Below are 21,266 nucleotides of genomic sequence, written 5' to 3'. Positions count from 1 at the left end.
ACTGGCATTTAAAGGCAATTATTCTGATGAGCCAGTAATTTGTTCTGGGGTTGGTATTAAGCAAAGTAGCCCAGAAAGCTCCTGCATGAAAAAACTTGAGGATCCAAATGAGAAAAAACATTGGGAGAAGAGAGGTGATGAAGATGAAGATAAGAATGGTCCCTGCTTCACCCCACAGGACACAGGGCTGGGAGCCACAACATCAGCTCTGTCCCTGTGGATTTGATCATTTTTATGGACACCTGGACCAAAGTCAGGGGGCACACCCTATTCCCTGGAGAGGGAAATGCATTCCCCACCTCCCAGGAGCCAGAGAGGAACAGCAGAGGAAGTTCTGAAGTGCCAGCTCTGGATTTAAAAAGAGAAAGGCATTTTCAAGAAGTGTCAGATATATGAAAATCTACATAAATTTCTTTTTCCCATTATTTTTAGTGGAAATCTGTGCTCTGAATCCCAGTCATCTGGGTCAGTGCTAATTCCAGAGCAGCAAAACATCACATCCACAGCAGCAAGGCAGTCCCTGAGCAGAGCAGGAGTCGTGCTGAGCACTACTCTTTAAAGGTAGCCTTAATAATGGGGAATGAGCACTTACTGAAATGGTAAAAGGAAATGTTAATTTAACTATTAAATACATAATTAGGTTAAGTACTTGTTTCTGCAATTGTAACACTTCAGCCTGATGCAAACTCACTTTCTGGCCTGTGCAATAGATTTAATTTCTCCCAGTAATTTTTTTTTTTTTTCAACTGTGAAGAGGTAAAACACAGGAATTGCTGCTACAAAGATGAGATAGAATCCATCACAGTGCTTTATAAAGGTAAAGCATCACACAAGGCAGGGACTCTATGGGCAGCAAATGAGCTGAGCCTGCAGCAGCTCCTGCTCCTCTCCAGGATCCTGCCCTTCCCTTCTGCAGCTCCTCCAAGGCCACAGGGTCCCTTTGGGTCCCTCTTGGGGACACAAGGACAGCACAGCAAAGACATGGAGCTGCTCCAGGGCTGGAGCTGGGCTGGGAGATGCTCTTCTGGAAAGAAGCTCCAGGAAACCTCAGGGCCCTGGCAGGGCCTGAAGGGGCTCCAGGAGAGCTGGAGAGGGACTGGGGACAAGGATGGAGGGACAGCACACAGGGAATGGCTCCCAGTGCCAGAGGGCAGGGCTGGGTGGGATATTGGGAATTTTTGGCTGGGAGGGTGCTGAGCCCTGGCACAGGTGCCCAGAGCAGCCGTGGCTGCCCCTAAGGCCAGGCTGGGCAGGGCTTGGAGCAGCCTGGGACAGTGGGAGGTGTCCCTGCCATGGCAGGGGTGGCCCTGCATGGGCTTTAAGGTCCCTTCCAACCCAAACCATTCCATGATTCTGTGATTTGGGTGCTGTGGCTTCTCCCATGTTTTTTTGAGCTGCCTCAAGCTGCTAAACCCCCAGAGAACAAACCCTTCATCCCAAATCCAGGCTTTCCTGCACCTGCTGAGCTCAGTGAACCCCCAGTGAAGGGACCCTCAGGTGCCAGAGCTGCTGCTTGGGAGGGGATGGGCCCTCAGCAGCCAGAAGGGGGGGAGGAGGAGAGGAAGATGAGGGAAAGTGAGACAGAATCCCCATCTCTGGCCCTCCAACAGCTCAGCTGAACAGCATGCTGGTTTTATGTACAGGCAGATTTTGCAGAATAATAACCAAACTAAGGGTTATGCACACAAGCAGTTGTAAATTTTACCTAATTACAAGAAAAGCACCACAATGAAGTAAAAAAACCAACCTACGTTGCAGCTTTGTATCAGTTAGATAGAAAAATAGCACTTCTAGATAAATAGGTATAATCCATTTTTGGAGACAATAAGGAATTTAGAAATACTGCTCTTTAACTACAGCCCCCTTTAGACTAAGGGAAAAAAATCAACTACTGGGTAAATCATTGCAAAGTGTACTGCCTTTGCAAAAATCACAAAATAATTCTACCAAAACATTTTTAACACCTACATAATTTCTAAAAAGTCTACATATTTCCAAATAATTACTAGCACTTTCATAAATATTTAATGCTGTCTACAAAAGTTCTTTGACAGAACTAAAAACCCACTGTACAAACAGCAGCTTGCTTTTACTGACTAAATAATCAACTCAACAACTCACAAATATCATTTTGGCTTCATTAAAACATTAGGATGCTGGAGTGTGTCCAGGGAAGGGAATGGAGCTGGGGAAGGGTCTGGGGCACCAGGAGTGGCTGAGGGAGCTGGGGGAGCTCAGCTTGGGGAGAAAGAGGCTCAGGGGGATCTTATCTCTTCCTAAAACTCCCTGGAAGGAGACTTCAGGTGAGGGTTGGGCTCTGCTCCCAGGTTAAAGTGATAGAACATGAGGAAACAGCCTCAGGATGCTCCAAGGTTGGATATCATGAAAAATCTTTCCACTGAAAATCTCTTCTCTTCACCCAGGGCAGTGGTGGAGTCCCCATCCCTGGAGGGATTTCAATCCCTGTGGATGTGGCACTTGGGGACATGGGTTAGTGGTGGCCTTGGTGATGTTTGGACTGGGAGATCTTGGAGGGCTTTTCCAGTGGAAATGATTCTGTGATTTGTATTTTTCCAGTTTTCCAAGAACTAATATAAAAGCCAACAGCCTTGACAGCTGCAGCAGGGGAGTGTGGGGGCTGAAAGCTGATCTGGCAAAAGGGAAAAGCCAAAACAAAGCAGCAGCTGGAGCAGGGGGTACATTTTCAACAGGATCAGTGACCTGGCCTGGCTCACACAAGCACTGCTGACAGCAGGACCCAGGCAGGGGAAGGAGCTGCCACTGCTCCCCCTGGAAGGGAGCTGCTCTAAGGCAAACTCCAGCTGGATTATAAATCCATAGCCTGGGAGACTGGAGACTGCAATCTCTGGTGGAACCTGGCAGAGGGATTAATGAAGATCACTGATAAGCAAACCCTGGCTGAGGTTTTCCCTCAGTGAAACCAGCAGCCAGGGGTTTGTGGAATTTCCATTATCATGGAATCCATACACATCTCCTCCTCCACCTCACTCACTCAGAAGGGTTCTCTGCATGGCTGGTGGGATTTGGTTTGTTAAAACTCAGTGTTTCTGCCACTCATGCCAGGAGTGTGTGACCAGGGAGACATTTCACAGCCCAAATTAATATCTGCAGGAACAAACAGTAATTTCTATGTGGTCCTGCACAGAAAGAACAGCCTGATCCAACCCTTGCTAAAAATTAATATGCCAATAAAACACAGTATAAAAGGAAGGGGAAAAAAGTCTGGAGAAGTCCCCAAACCTGCAGCCCTGCCACAGCCACAGGGCAGAGGCTCTTTAATTTGGGCAAATCATTCACCAGCATGTCTGAGCAGGGGCCAACATGATGGATTTAGAAACATAAAGCCAAGAATAACTACAGTGGGAAACTTAAATTATTAGAAGGTAAATATATGGCAAGCACTGCTCTACTGTGCACACAATCCTTTCAGAGCATCCCTGAAGAGCTGTATTTTGCTCAAAATTTGCATATTTTCTTACTCCACACAGTTATGACTGCAAAATGCACATAAAAGAACTGTCGTGAAATCCAAAAGAGAATTAAAAAAGAATAATCAAAGTCACACTTAGAATTTTATGGCGGATTCATTTCAAATCCTACCTGATTTGCTCTTTCAAGGTCTGTCATGATCATCTCGATTTCATCAGCCCTGGGAAGAAAAGAGAGCAGAAGTTTTGTTATCACACAGAGAATGGCTGCTGCACAAGCTCAAGCACACAAACACCAATATTTACTGTCAATATTGATTTGTAAAAGGACACAGAAGCACTGAGCTCATCTCCTGACTGGGGAGACCCTCTGCAGTTTTCTGGATCACTCTGCAAATCTCTAATTCCTTTGCCTGTCCCCCCTTTTCAATGCAATAGGAAAATTGGTATTTGAGCATATTGATTGGATCTTTGAAGGTTTTACTCCCCAAAATTCCAGGCAGTGTCATCTTCCTACATGTAAAGGTGCTTCCCAAGTGATAATTATGGAGTAGTCAAAGACTACAAAGTTCTTCAGTCAACACCCCACATGTACAAAAGCAACCAGCTACTCTTCTGTTTCAGTGTGCCCAGAAGTCTGGTTCTTAATTTGGCTAAAAAAAAAAAAAAAAAAGAATATCAAGAGGTCAAAGAGACCAAGAAATTCAATTTTAAATTACGTGAAAAGGAGGGGTTTTTTGACATGAATTTATCAAACTCTAAATTTAGACCCTTAATGCACTTTGCAAAGCTGAACTGGAAAGTCAAAGGGTTGAAAACTATAAAAATATTCGAGGAAAAAAAGAGATCCTTCAGATCCCTGTGTTAGGGAGCAGCTCCCAGACCTGCCCCTTTAAAAATCAGCATTTTCTAATACTTCACTCACACAAATGGAGCCAATCCTTAAGCAATCTTTTCTTATCTTCATGCTCAATCATGGGCAAATATTTCCCACTCAGGCTCACCTGGGAAAGGTACCAGGAGAAAGGGCTGACAGCCCTGAAGAATGTTCTGTATCAATATAATAAGACAGATTATTCTCCCCAGACATTTTGCCTGTCTTGTATGCCTGAACCATATGGAAGCAATAAACACTGTCCTCATCTCCTCTGAACAGCAGCTTTACCAGCAAGTCCTTTTGCAATCTGCCAACACCATAATGTCTGGTTTTTGTTTTTAATCTGTAGCAGATCATTATCAGTAAAAGCTGTGAAATACTGGAATTCCCTTCCTCTGCCCATGCAGAAAAGTTAGGGTTTGTTTTTCTGCTGATTCTCACAGAAGATCCATTTCCCTGTGCAGGTGTTTGTTAGGAAAGATGGTTAATTGAAGTACATCAGGGTTCTGGCACACTCCACACTGGATCATTACAGGGAATATTGACTTATTCCTCAACAGCATTTGAGGCTTTTGGGTGTACACTTAGGGAAATGCAGCAAAAGATCATAATAAGTAAATGTGCATGTATATAAATTAATGGAAAATTATTTTTAATTACAGCCTTTAATGTTGTTGGGGCAACATGAACTGCCTTCTGAAAAGATCTTTTGGACAATAATGGAAAACAGATTAACATGTGTTTTCTTGTGCAGGAGAAGCTAATGTGCTCTCACACTGGGCAGAAATCCTGCACACCATGTTTTGAATTAATAATAAATAATGGTCATTACTTACTGAACTGAACAGCCACTGCCTGGGCAAAAAAATGATTCAGGGGAGAAGCCACGAGACTGACCCAGGCACATTAACATCAGCCTGCAATAACACTTTCCATCTCTTCAGCCTCTGCAGTTGTGAAACATCTTTTGTTTTAGACTCCAGGCCCAAAAAAACTTATTAACCCACTTATAGAAATGACAATATTTCATGTGAAAAAGATGCCCCAAAGCCCATGCAAGTGACCCCACTGTGTATCTGTAACAGAGAGAAAAAGGAAGAGAGCATCCCAACACACCAAAAAGATGCTTCCCAGCATTTCACAAATATTTTCAGCCAGGATAGTTTAAGGATCCTCTTTATACAAGCTTCTGCATTCAGGCTCAATTTATGTGTGGATGCCTCAGGTTATATGGAGCCAGTAAATGATGTCTGGGTTCTGTCAGAGAGCAGAGCTGGGAATGTCCCACCCCATGCAGAAGCCAATGCAGCTTCCTCTCCTTCTCTGGAGGCTGGGGAGAACACTCAAATCCCTGCATTTCCACCCAAATAGAGGGGCAGGTATCAGCCAAAGGTCTGGAACAACACAGCACCTGCGAGGAGTGAAAGATTTGGAAGCAAAAACTCCAGAGATTGAGAGAGGGAGATTGCAAAGGTGGGGTTTGAGCTCAGCCAGGCAAACTCTTTTTTTCTGGCAGAAAGGAAGATGTCTCTGATGGAGAAAAGATGAGTGGGAAGGGGGGAAAGTGTGAGGGTGTCTGCACAAACCAAGGACTTTCAGGCACCTTGAAAGGGGCAAGGTAAGGGGAGCCAAAAGTTGGGAGACTGGAGAAGACAGAGGAGCAAGGCAGGAACAGAGGGATATCCAAGGCCAGTGGGCCAAGGGGAGAGGGGCTCAAAAGAGCACCAAACTCAAAAGCACCCTGAGCCAGAGGAAGGGTGGGTGGCTGCCAGGGAAACACAAGATGGTGATGGAAAAATAAGGTAAAAAGACTCAACGCTGCATTTGAAATGGAGAGAAATATTAATACCGGTATTTGTGTCCCATTTTGGCCGGGGTCAGGATTTAAGAGCTCTATTACAGCACTGGGATGCACAGCCAATTACCAAAAAAAAAGCAACTGAGGATATAGAATGCCATAAAAATGACATTTGTGCCCTTCAGCGTGCGCAGATAATTCTGACTGAATCCAGTAAAGTGTCAAACTGTAGCCAAAGGCAAAATTGTCCCTTTGTCCTTGTATCCAGACACACCAGCTGACTGATCCTCAACTCCCCTTTCCCTCCTACATTTTTTTCCTCCCAAGCTTTCCAGCACACCTAATAAAAGGATGCAACATCTCCAAAAAAATTCAAGTAAACACCTCCAGCCTAGAGTCTGCACACGGATGGAGGGTAATGCTGCAACCATAAATGCTATCTTTAAGTAAAGTAATGAATTAAATTACTCTGTATTCTTTCCTAACACAAGTGTCAACAGCATTCAGGAGAATCTTCAAAAGGAATTCAGGCTTTTCATTTTAAAAGCTTGACTACCACATCAGTAGCTGGCACTCGGCAGCCTAAAATCACTTATTTGAGAAAGTCTCTAATAGCTGCATTCACTGTTTGCTTAGCACAAGTATTTATTATAAAATAAATTACAGTTCTCACACCTTTTATGCACTCACAGAAACAACCTGCATTGATTTATTGTTTACAAAGGACTGTGTCAAATTCAGACCTGTCAGGATGAGGCAGCTCTGCCTGGCTCACTGAGTGAGTCCCACACAGGTCATTTCTGATGTGTTCACCCTCTGCTACATTTGCTCATTTTCAGCCCTTCCTATTTCAATATTCCTCTTTATTTCAATGGAACAACTTGGCAGGCAAAGCATCACCCAGCTCTGGGCTTGTCCTGCAGGCTTGCACTGAAAATCTGATGGGAATCTTGAAGGGAACTTGGAAAATCACTTTGTTCCACCCCTGCCATGGGCAGGAACCTTCCACTGTCCCCGGGTGTTCCAAGCCCCAATGTCCAGCCTGGCCTTGGGCACTGCCAGGGATCCAGGGGCAGCCACAGCTGCTGTGGGCACCTGTGCCAGGGCCTGCCCACCCTCACAGGGAACAATTCCTTCACCTAATCAACAAATTTGTGGTTACCCAGAATCTATCTGTGACCAAAGTCACCTCACATGAACTAAGCTGACTTTTAGGAACCAGGGATCTAATTATTTCACTTTTTACTTTCTTCATTCCAACACACACCTTGGCCCCTCATGAGTGTATCAATTTCCCCATCACCCCAAGAGATGAAGGCAAGGAGAAAAGTTCTTTCTTCAGACAGATACAGAGAATGAGGGTAATTAATAACAAGGAGATATTTTGCTACACTGATACTTATGGGGGGTTACACCAGATTTCCACATTGCAACCCAACATCAATCAGAGTTTGGTCAAGGGCGATACTTTGTAAACATTAACACAGCTCATGAGAAAAGGAGTGGGGAAAATCTGTTTTCAGGAATAAATGTTATCTACCCAGTGTTTTTGCATTCCACAGATAATATAATCATTTATCTGATCCAGTTTCTTGTAATCTCTGTGGTAGAGGAAAAGCAACCATGTAAGCAAGACAGTTCTTCAGGGTGTATTACAGCCTGTTCTAAGTTTCAACATTTTCAGACTAAGGAATTTAGGAAATCAAATTTTAAGCCCAAGCATTTGGAGCTACAAAATCAGCATCACCATGTAAAAAGAATCTGAACTGTTGGAACAGCACGACCATGAAATATTCTATTATTTCTTCTCTCAGTACTCTGTTTGAAGTGAGAAACAAAATGCATTAAAAGCTATGGATTTTACAAGGTATAAGCTTTTACCAGTCATGAAACAGCCCTCAAAGCTAACATGCCATCTATAAAAAACAACTTAAGGAGCTGGGAAAAAAACCCAAACCACCCCACTTTTCAATTCAATTGCTTTGGGGAAATAAAATGTGCAGAAAGGCTCGATTTTCATTTTAAGATCAAGAAAACCGATTAGGTTTGAAGAGCATAACAAGTCAGCAAATTCAAGGGTTGGTAAGAGGGAAGAAGCTCAGTTCCTCTTCTAAATAAATCAGTTGAAAACCCTCAACACCACAAAGTTATTCACGTGCAAGCAAGAAGAATCTGGACTTCATGATTAAAACCCAGTTGATCCAAGCCCTTCATTTAGCTACTAGCTTAAAGAGGCAGAAACAATTCCTTTTTTATTAACATGACAAGTGAATGGTTTGCCAAATCTTGTGGCTACAGCCCCCTAAACATTCAAACTTACTCAACCTTGAAGGAAACTGCTGTTGGATTCTTTATACATGGAAGGACTGAAAAATACAGATGACACTTTGGAAATTGCAGTCAGTGGCGTGGCCAAGAAACTTCCCTACCAGGGCAGATTAATACTTTGGTTTGGCAAAAAACAAACAACATTTTTTTCCCACACATTTGTTTTCTTTAAAAACATGTAAAAGTTTACTAGTCAGAGCAAACGTTATATGGAGCCAGTGGGGCTTGTTAAAATGTTCTAATTACCCAAACATTTACGCAGGCAATTTCAAACTAAAAGCAGACATTATCAACTAATGTGCATTTATGTTTAATTAAGGAAAAAAAAAAAGAAAAAAAATCCTCCTTGTAACATATATCTGTGATCAGCATAGAGCAGATTTTGGCCAAATTAGGTAAACAGCTCAGCCTCTTAAAATTACAGGCAGTGTAACCCAGCACTTGGCCAGCACAAGGCAAAAAATGTGAGGTTATTTGGGATATTTGGGAAGGGAAGAAAAGAAGAACAGGGGCCAAAGCATTTAAAGAAAGACAAAAAAAAAAAGAGCAAGAAGCAGTGCAGTGAATTTTTTTCAGGTTTCAATGAAATTTTTATCAGGGAAGGTTCCTGGTTCTAGGAAGCAATTTCGGATCACTAAACAATGGCAGAATTGCCTGCAGCCCAATGATCACAGCATTCACTCAGGGCACAGGAGCATTCCAGCATTTGAATATTCAATTTTAGTTTTTCTTTAAGCAAAGCAGAGGGAAGACAAATTCCCTGCCCACATTCAAACCACTTCCTTAGCTCTGCTGTGGATGCCCTCATCTAATCCCTGCTCCTCAGTGACCTGCCCAGGTGCCCAGGATTTGTTGCCTAATTTCTAGGAAAGAAAAAAACAACAAACACTTTCCTAGAAAGTTTCCAAAGGAAGATAATATAAAAAACCCACTAATTTTATTTTTTGGCATTTTATGAGCATCACTGTACACACATTTACATGTTTTTTTTAGAATTCAAAATTATTCCAATCCAACAAACATCCACAGAGGATAAATTCACCTTTCCTGCCAGTACAAGATGGAATAATAGGCAGAAGGGTTGTACAAAGAACAAAATAAAAAGTGATTTCAGCATAACATGTCAAAGGGGAAGATGTCACACACCTTTTAGTGCTAAGTTCTCAAATCTACTTTTCAAACTGCAAGAGCTATAGGTTAATATTTTCTTTCAGAGCAACCCCCTAAGGATCTTCAGATCAGATAATCCTTTTTCCAGTGTCATATAAATCCAGGCCTCTTGTAAAAGAATTTCTCTGTTCAGGGATTCATAAATCCACCAAGTTTAGTAATGAACTGGGTGTTTCCTTTCCTAGGAACTCAATTGAAGGGAAAAATCCCCTCTCTGCTAAGCAGTGAGAGAGTGGAGGCTTTAAATGGAGAGATCAAAGGCAGGCTGGGCTCAGGTGCTCTGGTGATTACACCCAACGTCATCTGCACTGATCTGGGAGTGGGAAATGTCCACTGGACACTGCCCAGACCCTCTGTGCAGACACCCTGCACTAAATCAAGTTCCTCCCTTGGCTAAAAGCAGAGGGAGCCAAGGCTTTTCCCATCCTTTTTTGTTTTATTAGAATCCAGCCTGGTTTCCTCTCGCCGCCCCCACGCACAGACCCAGGCTGGGGAAATAAATCCCAGGGAAAGATTCCTCATCAAGCACACCAGGATCAATCTGCAGGTATGATCTCCAAATAATCCAGGAGAAGTTGTCAAATATTCAATATCAAATATTGAAAAAGGTTAAAGAAACTGCTTATAAAGTCCAAGATATTGAGCAGTATCCCAACAAAACAAGAATCTTCTCAATCACTAGAGAGAAGAGACCCTATAGAATAAAAAATCTTTCACTCCATATGGGAAGTGCTTTCCAAGAACCTGCACAGCACTTTGTTTTCTTTTCATGCTTTAAGTCAGGATTTCAAGGATAAGACAATCATGTTTGCAATTAGAAAGTTTTAAAGACAACAGAAATCAGCTTTATTCCAGTGATACACATGGGAGCAGTTTCTAAAGATCATCAGTGTTTTCTTAATCATTTCTGGAGAGAAATTGATATGACTGACATTAATTGATATGCTCAGTAAAAGGCAAAGAGGAAAAATAAGAAAAATATGTAACAGACAACACCAACTCCCAGCACCCCAGAGCTGTAATTCCCACAGTGTCACACACACACAACCTTGGCACACTTGGCAAACCAGAGAACACTTAATGTAAGCAGCTGGAAGAAAGAACAGATGTATTGCTTGGATTAAAAAAAACCCCAATATATAAACACATGATCCATCTTTTTTATTTGATGGCAATACTATTTTCTTATGTGGCGCATATTTGCACATGTTGCACCATGGCCAGTACGAATTTTGGCTTCTCAGACTGTTCAACCCTTCATTTAAAAAACTCTTACTCAGCTCTCATTGTGTTATTCTCTCCCTAAGAACAGATCTCTTGTGAACTCCATGACCAGCAGTCATGCTGCCCATCATAAAAAGGAAAAGAAATGCAATAAATCCTTTTTTTTCCTGATCAGATATTTTCCTTTTACAGTCTGCTTTTGCTTCACACTGCAAAGCCCTGTGAGTAGCACTAAAGTCAGAAATCAGGAATGTCCAAATTTGGATCATTCTGAGTTTCCTCCTATCTCAGAGCAGTGGTCCCAATCTGTTATCTTATATCTCAAGAGTTCTATTATCATTATAGTGCAAGGATTCCATATCACCAGAGTTTTGTACCTCCTCAGTGTTTCTTGTAGGCAGCTCCTCTAAGCACTGACTGTTCCTGGTCCTTGCAGCAGCCATCTGCCTCCAACTCCCACCAATCCACTCTTTTATACCACTGTTCTTACTGGCTGCAGGTGTGGCCTGTAAACATCAGGCTGCCCTAATCTCTAGCAATTAGCTCAGCTGCACCTCTTTGGGGGAGAAGATTACATTCTACACCTTCATATTGTATCCCCCTTCACCAATCCTTTGGGCCACAGAGGAGTTCAAAGGAGGTGCTGAAACTCAGGACAATATTTGCACCTGAAATTTGCAGAAAGAAATAATCTTGTCTCAAAGTCTATTTCCAACAAGTCCTGAGGGAGCTGGTGGGAAATGTGGAACGCCTGGAGCTGTGGGCAGGTTCTCCTGCAGGTGCTGCACTGGACACAAGCAGAGACCCCGGAACTCCACCCTGCTGTGACCCTTCCTTTATGGACACAGAGAACAGCAAGGAAGAGCATTCTGATCTCTAATTTTTCATGTATTTATGCCAGAATCCCACCCTCACTGAGGCCCTGAGGTTGAGGTGCTGCAGCAGCACCAGCCCAGCAGATTTGCAGGATGGAGTCCTCAGGGTGAGGAACAAAACCTGCAGGTTGTGCCACGTGCTTGTGCTCAGATCCAGACAAACATTCCCAGCACTGCCAGCCTGCCCTGGGAAGCAGGAGCCACTCCTGATGTGACAGAATGTCCTGAGATGCCATGGATGCAGCAAACTCCCAATTTCCTCGTGCCTCATGGTACAAATTGAAAGAGCTTTCTGCAATTCCCCTCTCCTGACTTCAGCTGATTCAATAACACAGCAGAATTTAAACACAGGCACCCTTCCCTCTCCCCTCCTTGCACACACAGCATATCAAACCCATGGAATTACTCCTGACTTGGCCTTGAGCAGCCAACACGATGTCAATTTTACATGTTTTATAAAGCAACAGCATGTAGAAAGCAACTCAAATGCAGGTCATATCAAGCATGTGACCCACAGAGCAATCAAAGACTGCCTGAAACTGTCATTCAAGGTTCAATCAGCTTCTTGCAGGAAAAATGAAACATCTGTGGCCCAGAGAATTAAGTTATGTATTGCATAATTCATCTGGTGTCTGCCACAGCAGCCATTTTAATGCTCTAGTGATAAACATGTTTGATTATTTTTGTTTTGTTTCCTGTCGCCTCCATGGTATTTCTATTTATCCACCCATACCACAATGCAGAATGGAGATAACAAATATACAAACCAGTGTTACAGTCAGCTGATAAGATGTGGGAAATCAGCAGCCTTATTAATCACATCAAGGCAAGAGCACAGTTAAACCTTGTGTTGCCTGCAACTGTCCTCATTTGGGGTCTTCTGGGTACACTCTGTAGTTAGATTTGCTGATGAAATCATTGTTTCCCAAGGATCCAAACATTTGGATTGAGCTTTAGAGGTTTTTCCATTAGGAAAACTGCTCTCTTCATACACAAAGCAAGTTCCTTGCTGGTTCCCAGGTTTTTCCTCCCCTCAGTTCTTTCTGATCCTGACACACACAGAACAAACGTGCATCTCTCACCAGATACTGGATCCTTCTCCATTCACTTATTCCACTGGTGGGATTGTGGTCCACACTGGCAGAAACCCTCGTTCATCCTTTGCAAGTCATTTTGGGACGTGATTGTTTTATTAATGGTAACTTAGTTCGCTTTACTCCCAAATCTGTAAATCCTGACACCTTCCCAGCTGCCTTGCACCTCCCTGACTTCCAGAACACCTCTCCCTGACTTCCTCCCTGATTTCCAGAACACCTTCCTGATTTCCTGACACGTTTCTGCAGGGCAGGTGGGGATTTGGAGGCCCTGGGTCCATACTCTGCTCTCTGGGGTTTATTCCCCTTGCCAGGAGTTGAGCACTTGAGCAGTCTGCTCACAGAGCTTCAGCTGGCAGTTTATTTGTTCCCCAATTAAACATCATCTGAGGGAGATTTACAGACTCGGGTGACAGTGATTTACTCCAAAAAGCAGCTTTGAACTGGCTGCTGTAAGAAACCAAGGAGCAGCCTCTGCAGCGGGGGCTCAGGTGGGTTCTGCCCCATTTCTGTGACTGAGTCTGTGGATTCCTGCAGTGAGGAAATCCTCCCTGCACAGAGCAGCTCTGCTGGAGCAGTTTCACCTGGCAGCCAGAGCTGCTGCTGGAGGTGAGTCAGGGATAACAAACATCCTCCCCAAGCCCCAAACAAAGCCCTGCTTCCCACTGATTGTTCCCATCAAGTTGTTTAGACAGCACCTGCTGTACCAATATCAGCTGTGCCATCTGGGCTTTCTTAGCTGCCCCCCATTGCTGCTTCCTCCCTTCTTCATGTCCCCTCTTCACCTCCCGCCCACAAATTGTAGAAAACACAGATTAAAGCCACTCTCCAGCCATGGCTGATCAACCTGCAGCCCTCAAATGGGTTCTTTTGCCTGCCTTATTTTTCCTCCCATTCCCAGCTCCACCAGAGCTCCCCGTGCCGGGGATTTCTAATGCTGTTAATTACTGCCGAAGTCAATCAGCAGCTTCCAAGTTAATTTAGGAGGGGAACTGATGAGCTCCAAGCAGGCTGGCAGTAAAACAGAGCACAGGCTCCTGGAAGCTCCATTTCCTTTGGAAACTGGGATAAACCCTGTGGTCCTGCAGGGCTGTGGATGCTGCTCTGCTCCCAGGGCACACAGCACAACCTGCCAGGTTTTCAGGACTTTTCTTTTTTAATTTTACTTGAAAAAAAAGTATAACAAAGTATAAAACAAAAACTTCCTAAAAGAGCAAATCTTATTAATTCTGCTTCTACAAGCTCTTTTATAATTGTTTCTCCAACTAACAAAATAAACAGAATTTATTTTCATATACAATATTAATAATATTAATACTATTAATAGTATATTAATAATATAGTATAGTAATATTAGTAAAGTATATAGTATATTAATATTACTATAGTGTATTAATATTAATAATATTCAATAATATTAATAGTATAAGTAGTAATAATATTAGTAGAAGTAGTAGTAGTTTGATATTTGGAAAATAAAGACCCTGCAATAATTTACCTATTTTTACTTATGGAGTTAAAATAGATGATTTAGCCAAAATTAGAAATCTTAATTGCAGGCATCTTAAGTGTCATTCTCTTTTATTGGAATGGCAATATTTTAGATTGAAGAATCAGCAGGAGGAATTGTCTGTGCTTTGATTAAAGATCCTCTAAAAATACACACAAATATTTAAATTTACTTAATAATATCACTGCAGTTTCAATGTGTAAAATAAGCACAAATATCTTGTCAAGGATATGGGAAGGACTGCTGGCTTTTTTTTGTTTGTTTTGTTTTGTTTTTATTAGAATCACCATGTCACATTTGAAAAATCCCTTTAGGTTTTGAGCAGTTACAACCCCAAAATGAACAATCTTCCCTCATACTATACCACTGCCAAAATCACAGATTTCTGTATGTTTGTTTTCTTTAGAGCACAAACAACCTCAAAAAATTGGAGACTGATCAGAATTTTTACTGTATCAACATTCATATTCCAGATTAATCTTTAGGAGCTTCTTTCCAGAGACACTCAGCATCTCCTCCTTAACCACAGAGAGAGCTGAGGAGCTCAGTAATTTGGAAAAATTAGGTATTGATTGATTTCTGCCCTTATTCCCCTTATTTATTCTGTGTCTTTGTCCATCACTGTAAGAACCCATAAAAGCTTTTCTCTAACTCCCTCCTGTTTATATTCAGTAGAACAGCTTTAAGTCAGTTAGAAAATGAGAGCACAGGCAGAATTCAGTGTACAGGTGTCACTGCCCAGGCACAGATCAAAGGGAAATTCCTGGATCCCAGCAGAGCAGGGACAGACCCCAGGAGCTGAGCAGGGATCAGGGGAAATACCCCAGCCCAAAGCAGGGAAAGGCAGAACTGCTCCAGTCCCAGCCCAAATGCTCAAGTTCACTGAATTACCTGTGCCTTTACCCAGCCTGACCTGGAACTGGTGCTGTGCAGGGTAAGACAACATCCTGCACGGCCTTTTGAAGGATTTATTGCCAGGAAACACAATGAATGTGTCCACCAGGCCAATAATCTCCAATTTACTATTTCTCCCCAAGCTGCTGATGTATGCCTCCAAGCACATGAACCAACAGGCACTCAAACACAACAATATCCTGCCTTCATTGTCAAACCACCTGTAGCACCTGGGCAGTGGTTTATGGCATTATTTAGGGATGGAATCTGCATTAAAATGCAACCTTTTGCCTTTCTCAGTGTAAAGGACATGCATGTTGTGCAAAAGAAAAGCTCTTCAGTAACACAGCATTAAACTGGGAGATGCATTTGGAGAATGCTTTAGTTGCTCTTGGCTCAGAAGTGAACACAGGTGATGTGCCCATTCTCTGTTAGCTCCTCAACAAGTTATTTCCTTCTGGCTACTGAAAATAGCATTACATGGTCTTTGATAAAGGCAGCTGATGTCCCTCTATTCAATAAAGGCAATGAAAATTGCAAAAAGCATGATAGAGATGTGTTTATTCTATATTTTGAGTAAGTTTTACTTTTCCCAGGAGCTATGCTGAAGATTAACAGCCAAGATGATTGCTGTCTTTATTATAATGTATTCAATTACCAATATGGTTTTTTCTCTTCCCAATTTGTTCCAGCTTTGCTCTGAGTGGAGACACCACTCCTGTCAAATGGCAATCATGTCAGCACTTTGCAGCTTCACTTCAGAGCTATCAACAGCATCAATCTTGCTGACCCCACTGACAAAGCAGCAAAAAAAACCCCCAAAAAACAGGCAGAAAGAAACAAAGGAGGGAATGTGAGACCACAGAGTAGGGAAAACAAACCAGGGTAAGGAGAACAGGCAGGTGTTGTCCAAACCTGCACAAGTTCATTATCACTTCATGTGGGCAGAACAACCTCCTGGGCTTCAGAGGAAGGATTTGCCTCCCTCCCTCTCCTTTCCCTTCACTCTGTGGGACCCCCAAAAAGCAGGCTCAGCCCCCAGGAGCTGGTCAAGGAGCTGGATGACAATTTGGCACTGACCTCTTGCGGTGCTGGAGCTTCCCTCCAGCCTCCTGTGCCAACAGGTTTTATTCTCACATCTCTGCTGAATATTTAACTCTGCTCATTTTTTTCCTCAACTTTAGCATCCAGTTGTATTGGATTGTGAGGGATGCTCACTAATATGACTGACAGATTGCCTGTCTACACAGAATCCAAACTAGACAGCAAAATTACTTTAAATAGTTCTTCATGGCAAACCCCAACAACACCAGGTATGACTGCAAGCCCTGGGAGGACAACAGAGCAGGATTTTCTAATTTAACCTTTTAAAATGTTATTTGCAAAAATACTTTTCAAATTCTTTATTTCCCTTTCAACAGTTGTTGAGACTTTAAAATGCTGCTGAAATAAAACAGCTTCAGGCTTGACTAATGCTGTACTCCATGGTAAGGAACTATTTGATTATTCTGTTTTGACAGTTAATAGAACAGATTTAGTATTTCTATAGAAGGGGAGTTCGAACTGGAAATATTAGTTTTGTGTTGCTAATGACAATTCCTCAACATTTCTACTACAGCAGAATCCTTGAGTGGATGAAAAAACATCTTTCCTATAAAAACAAACAGCTGTAGAGAGAAGGGAAGTAAGGAAATGCCAACCAACCTTTTGGATTGACCTGGTGCTGCAACCAACAGGTCTCAGAGCCACAAACCCAGCATTTGCTCACTGAGTAACTTCACTCTGCTCAGACCCTGTTACACACTGTCCCTGCTGCTCCTGGAGCTGGGGAGGTGCAAAGGTGACCCTGTCACCCTGTCTGCTGTCCCACCTGCACCCAAACTCCTCAGGTGTGGCTCCTCTGCCCAGCTGTGGAGCCCCAGGACTGAGCCATGGGTTCAGCTCCTGGAGCAGGAGGCTGGAACCAGGCACAGCCATGGAGCAGGACAATCCCCCCTTCTCTTCCCAAAGCACACAGTTTGTGCCAGTACCCCTGTGCTCTGTGAGTAAAACCTTGGAACTTCCCAAAAAGAGCTGGTTTAGTCTTGGCTCAGCTCCTTTCATGGCACTGGGCAGTAAATCATTATTCCAGGGAACCTCACTTTGCTTCTCCAGTGTTCTGCAAACACTGAGGATGGGATTCTCTGGCTCTGTGTCCTTGCTCATCACCTTTCCTGGTGGCTGCAGCACCTTCCCAAGCCATGGGCTGAAGCTTTCAGCAGGAGTTGATCTGATGTTATAACAGAAATAAAAGGTGTGGGAGGAGAGGTCTGTATGGGCAGGATGCACAAATACATTGTAAGGCTCATTAATTTAATCCAGGGATGTTTTTTATTAAATTTGTTCCAAGAAATGGTCAATAATTAAGTCTTCCACAGGCCCCTGTAGGTTATTTAAAGGTACTGAACACAGCTAAACTTACTCAGTCCCACTCCTATGGAGGTAGAAGGTGGAAGGCATCAGGAATTAACTAGAGACAAAGTGAGTGTAAATGATAAACAATAAAAGTTTAGCTCACACAGACACCAGACAATATGTTGACTGAAAAACAGCAACAAGAAGTGTTAAGTTGATGCACCATACACTGCACAGAAGGATTGTTAAACACTGCCCTGGGTGAGGACAGGCACGTGCCTGGCAGGTCCCACCACTGCCAGCTCCCTTGATGGCAAGGCAGTGACAGAAATCAATCCAACAGGCAGCAAGACAAATAAGTCATCTGTATCACAGCTAAAATATGGTGTTGATCAATAACAGAAAATGAACTCGCACTCCTTTGCCAAGAAAATAGATTATTTAATCAGAGTACAGACAGATAGAGATGTTACATAATCAAAAATAGCTCGTGCTGCTATATTTAGTGGCCACTGTCTTTTAGAGAGGAGGGCAAAAGTACAGCCATTATCAGCTAGCAGCCCTCTGCTGAAATGGTTTTCTGATGAGTTAAGCTGGTCAGACATGTTTAACACCATGATATTGTATATTTAAAACTGCAACAACTATGACAGTACAAAGGCAACAAACAGGAAAAAGACAAGGGAGTCCCTGCTGTCCTATGGACAGAAATCCTCATGGTTAAAAGGATCAAGTCCCAGCCAGAGCTTATACACCAGGGGATCTCCAGCAGCCATTTCTAACTTGCACACTACCTGGAGTTTCCCATCAAAGGATGGAACATTAGTACAGCACATTTGCAGTTTATGACTGGCTGCCTTTCACAGTTACTGCTGTGATTTCTTAGCAATAACCAGTGGAATTGCAGGAATTTGCAGAACACACAGAAAATCACTGATCAGGACCATCAGCACAGAGCTCATTTGATAGCACTGCAGCCTGCCTGGCCATGGCACAGCTGAGAGAGAGCCTTCCTCCACCCCTGACATCCACAGGGTCTTCATCAGAAGCTCAAAGGAAAGTCTGGCCATGGATATTCCCCCAGATGGGAACAACACCACCATCAACAGGATCATCCCTCCCCCAACAATAAACACTGGGAAAAACAGTGCCATTAATGCTGAAGCCAAGCACCTCTAGTTTTTATGGTTTCAGGTACAGAAAAATTCAAGAAAGGCACCAGAAAAACCAATAGTTAAACTAAGGGCTTGCACCCTTTTACATAAAAGTGGAAGAAAACTCCCTGTTCTGAACTGAAACATGGATAAAAAGAATATTTAGTAGAATAGCCAGTGATTGAACTTGGTAACCACCATTTATTTTATTGTTTTAGGGATCAAACCAACAAGGAATTACAGAAATTTGGATTTGTTTGAGGTTTATAGAGCTGCTTCACCCTGGAAGGTGGTGACCCTGCAGAACCAAAGCTTTGCCATGCATTTTTCCCTGGGATATCCATTTTGACATCCAAAGGAAGTAAAAACTTCATGAAGACAAAAAATTCTTGGTGAGCATTTTAGAGAGATAAGAAAACAAACTGTCTAAACATGGATCAAAGATGCTGCTTCAGTGTAAGATACATTAAAGGCCCCTCAAATGCTCAGGAAAGCCAGAGAGGAAAGAAAGCACTATGCCCATTAATACTACCACTAATAAAAGATAATTATAGCTGGCTCCAAATGTTAACAATTTAATAGTTACAGGATCTAAGTACTGTAAATGACTAATGCAGGCAGCAAATGTATTTGCAGCAGTGTGCAAAACAAAGCCCTTAAAAGTAGATAGCTCTGGGAAAGGAAGGATAAACTGCTTTATAACATCAGCTCTGAGCACATGACATGAAGAAGGGCTCTGTAATATCTTCCTTTGGTGAGTGGTGACAAGAACATGTCCTTGATTTACCAAGAAAATCCAATAATGCCCAATTTGGCAGTGCCAGATACCTGCAAGATTCCAGCAGCAATGCTGGATCTTTACTGTTCTTATCAGAATGATACATGATGGGTGATTTTTTTCTATTTGCACAAGAAGTCACAGCACACTTCCAGACTTCATCCATACGAAAAGCCAAGGAAAGACTGCTGATGAATTTAAGTGACTACAAACTGGAATAAGCAACAAAACTGCTGATTATTTACTACCTAAAACTTCCAGGTTACATTCTGCTGCCAGAAATTGTGTTGAGTAATGCTTTCATTCGATTTGCTCACGATGTTCTCTGTTGATGAATATATCTGATTTCATGTAAATGTGATTAAATAAATCAGACAGGGGAAGGCTGTATTGAGTCTCAAGAGGCTCTAATTCAAGATGTGCAATACTTGCCCCAATAAGCACAACTGAGCTAAACCTTGTGCTTTATTACCTTCTTAACCTCAAAAACCCTCTGGTTGCCTCATTGTTGTTAACAAGGGAGTAACATCAAATTTGGCATAAATTGCCCACCCTGATTCCAAGGTATGTGAGGGCTGAAAAGGAAGGGATGGGAAATGAAAAGGAGAAATAAAGAAGGTGGGAAAATTCCTTCAAAACATCTTTACTTCCCTGGAGCTCCCAGCTCCTGGCACACAGAGGGGGAAGGTAACATGGAGTGAGTGCTGGGGCTGACATTTGCAGGTAGCAGAAATCCAAGGGAACAGCTCTGAAACCAAGGCTGTTGATAATCAGTTGTCTACATGTGATGCTACAAGTCTGATCTCACACAGTACAAGTGTTAGACCCTCACCTGCCACACAGAGCTCAGGTCACACCAATCTCTGAGCAAGGAACATCAGCCAAGGAATACAGTGAGCTCATGCCACATATTCCTCACAAATTAAAAAAGGCTTTTTGGAAAGGTATTAGATGCATGATTAAGAACAGGAGCTGTGTCTGCAAGTGGCAATGCTGCCTTGTTCTGTTAATCCTCACCAAACTTGTACTCTGCCACCTGCAAAATTATCCTGAGGGTGACAAGGTTGTAACTTCCAGCACAGCTATCCTACAAAACTGGGTTTCCAGGCTCTAGGGAATGAAGGATGTGGGGGCTTTTTCTGACTTACTCTCAAGTTCAGACCAAAGCCCTCACTCCTCCTACAGCAGCTCAGCACAGAATCAATCACAGAATGGCTGGGGTTGGAAGGTCCTTAGGGATCACCTCATTCCCACTCCCTGCCATGGGCAGGGAACCTTCCATGTGCTCAGGGCCCTGTCCAACCCAGCCTTGAACACTTGGGTCACTTTTTGTCCATGCCAGGTACACTCTCTGCCAGGAGACAGGAATTTTACCCCATTGAGTCAGTCCCTAGACCTCTCCTAGAGTTTGGCAGAGAGGCTGTCCTGGTTTAAAAAGGAAGTGAGTTTTTTGGGATGCTGTGGTCAATGAAGGATCCCACAGCCTACACACTCTGTGGGAACCACCCCTGGAACTGCAGCCCTTGGCTGGAGCTCTTCCCACCCAAGGAACAGCTCCTGCCACCAAGGCAAGGCTGAGTTTGCGTTTAACCAATGGATCAGGGCTCATCCATACCCCAAAAGGGTTTGTTTGCTCTACTGCAGACAAGTTCTGATATGAACTGGCAGACAATGCACGGGCTGAATGCTGGAACAAAGAGGCTGCTGGTGTCTCCAGCAAG

General features: G+C 43.0%; 1 protein-coding gene and 1 long non-coding RNA gene across 10 annotated transcripts in view; one reads left to right on the top strand and one right to left on the bottom strand.

The window, feature by feature from the left end:
- Positions 1-21,266, bottom strand: part of CUX1 (cut like homeobox 1) — a 271,868-nt gene that overhangs the window by 97,523 nt on the left and 153,079 nt on the right. For all 9 annotated transcript variants that reach the window (XM_064729553.1, XM_064729544.1, XM_064729547.1 and 6 more), the window contains one exon: positions 3,622-3,670. In XM_064729553.1, coding sequence (XP_064585623.1) covers positions 3,622-3,670 — 49 coding nt within the window. The remainder of the gene's footprint in view (positions 1-3,621; positions 3,671-21,266) is intronic.
- Positions 13,848-16,509, top strand: LOC135455858 (uncharacterized). The gene is made up of 3 exons (XR_010442407.1): positions 13,848-13,951; positions 15,912-16,104; positions 16,404-16,509. It is a non-coding gene; the product is annotated as an uncharacterized LOC135455858 (long non-coding RNA).

The sequence above is a fragment of the Zonotrichia leucophrys genome, chromosome 19 (genome assembly GCF_028769735.1).
Source record: "Zonotrichia leucophrys gambelii isolate GWCS_2022_RI chromosome 19, RI_Zleu_2.0, whole genome shotgun sequence".
NCBI classification, from domain to species: Eukaryota; Metazoa; Chordata; class Aves; order Passeriformes; family Passerellidae; genus Zonotrichia; species Zonotrichia leucophrys.
Note: the sequence above shows the minus strand (reverse complement) of the source record. Positions and strands in the feature narration are given on the sequence as shown.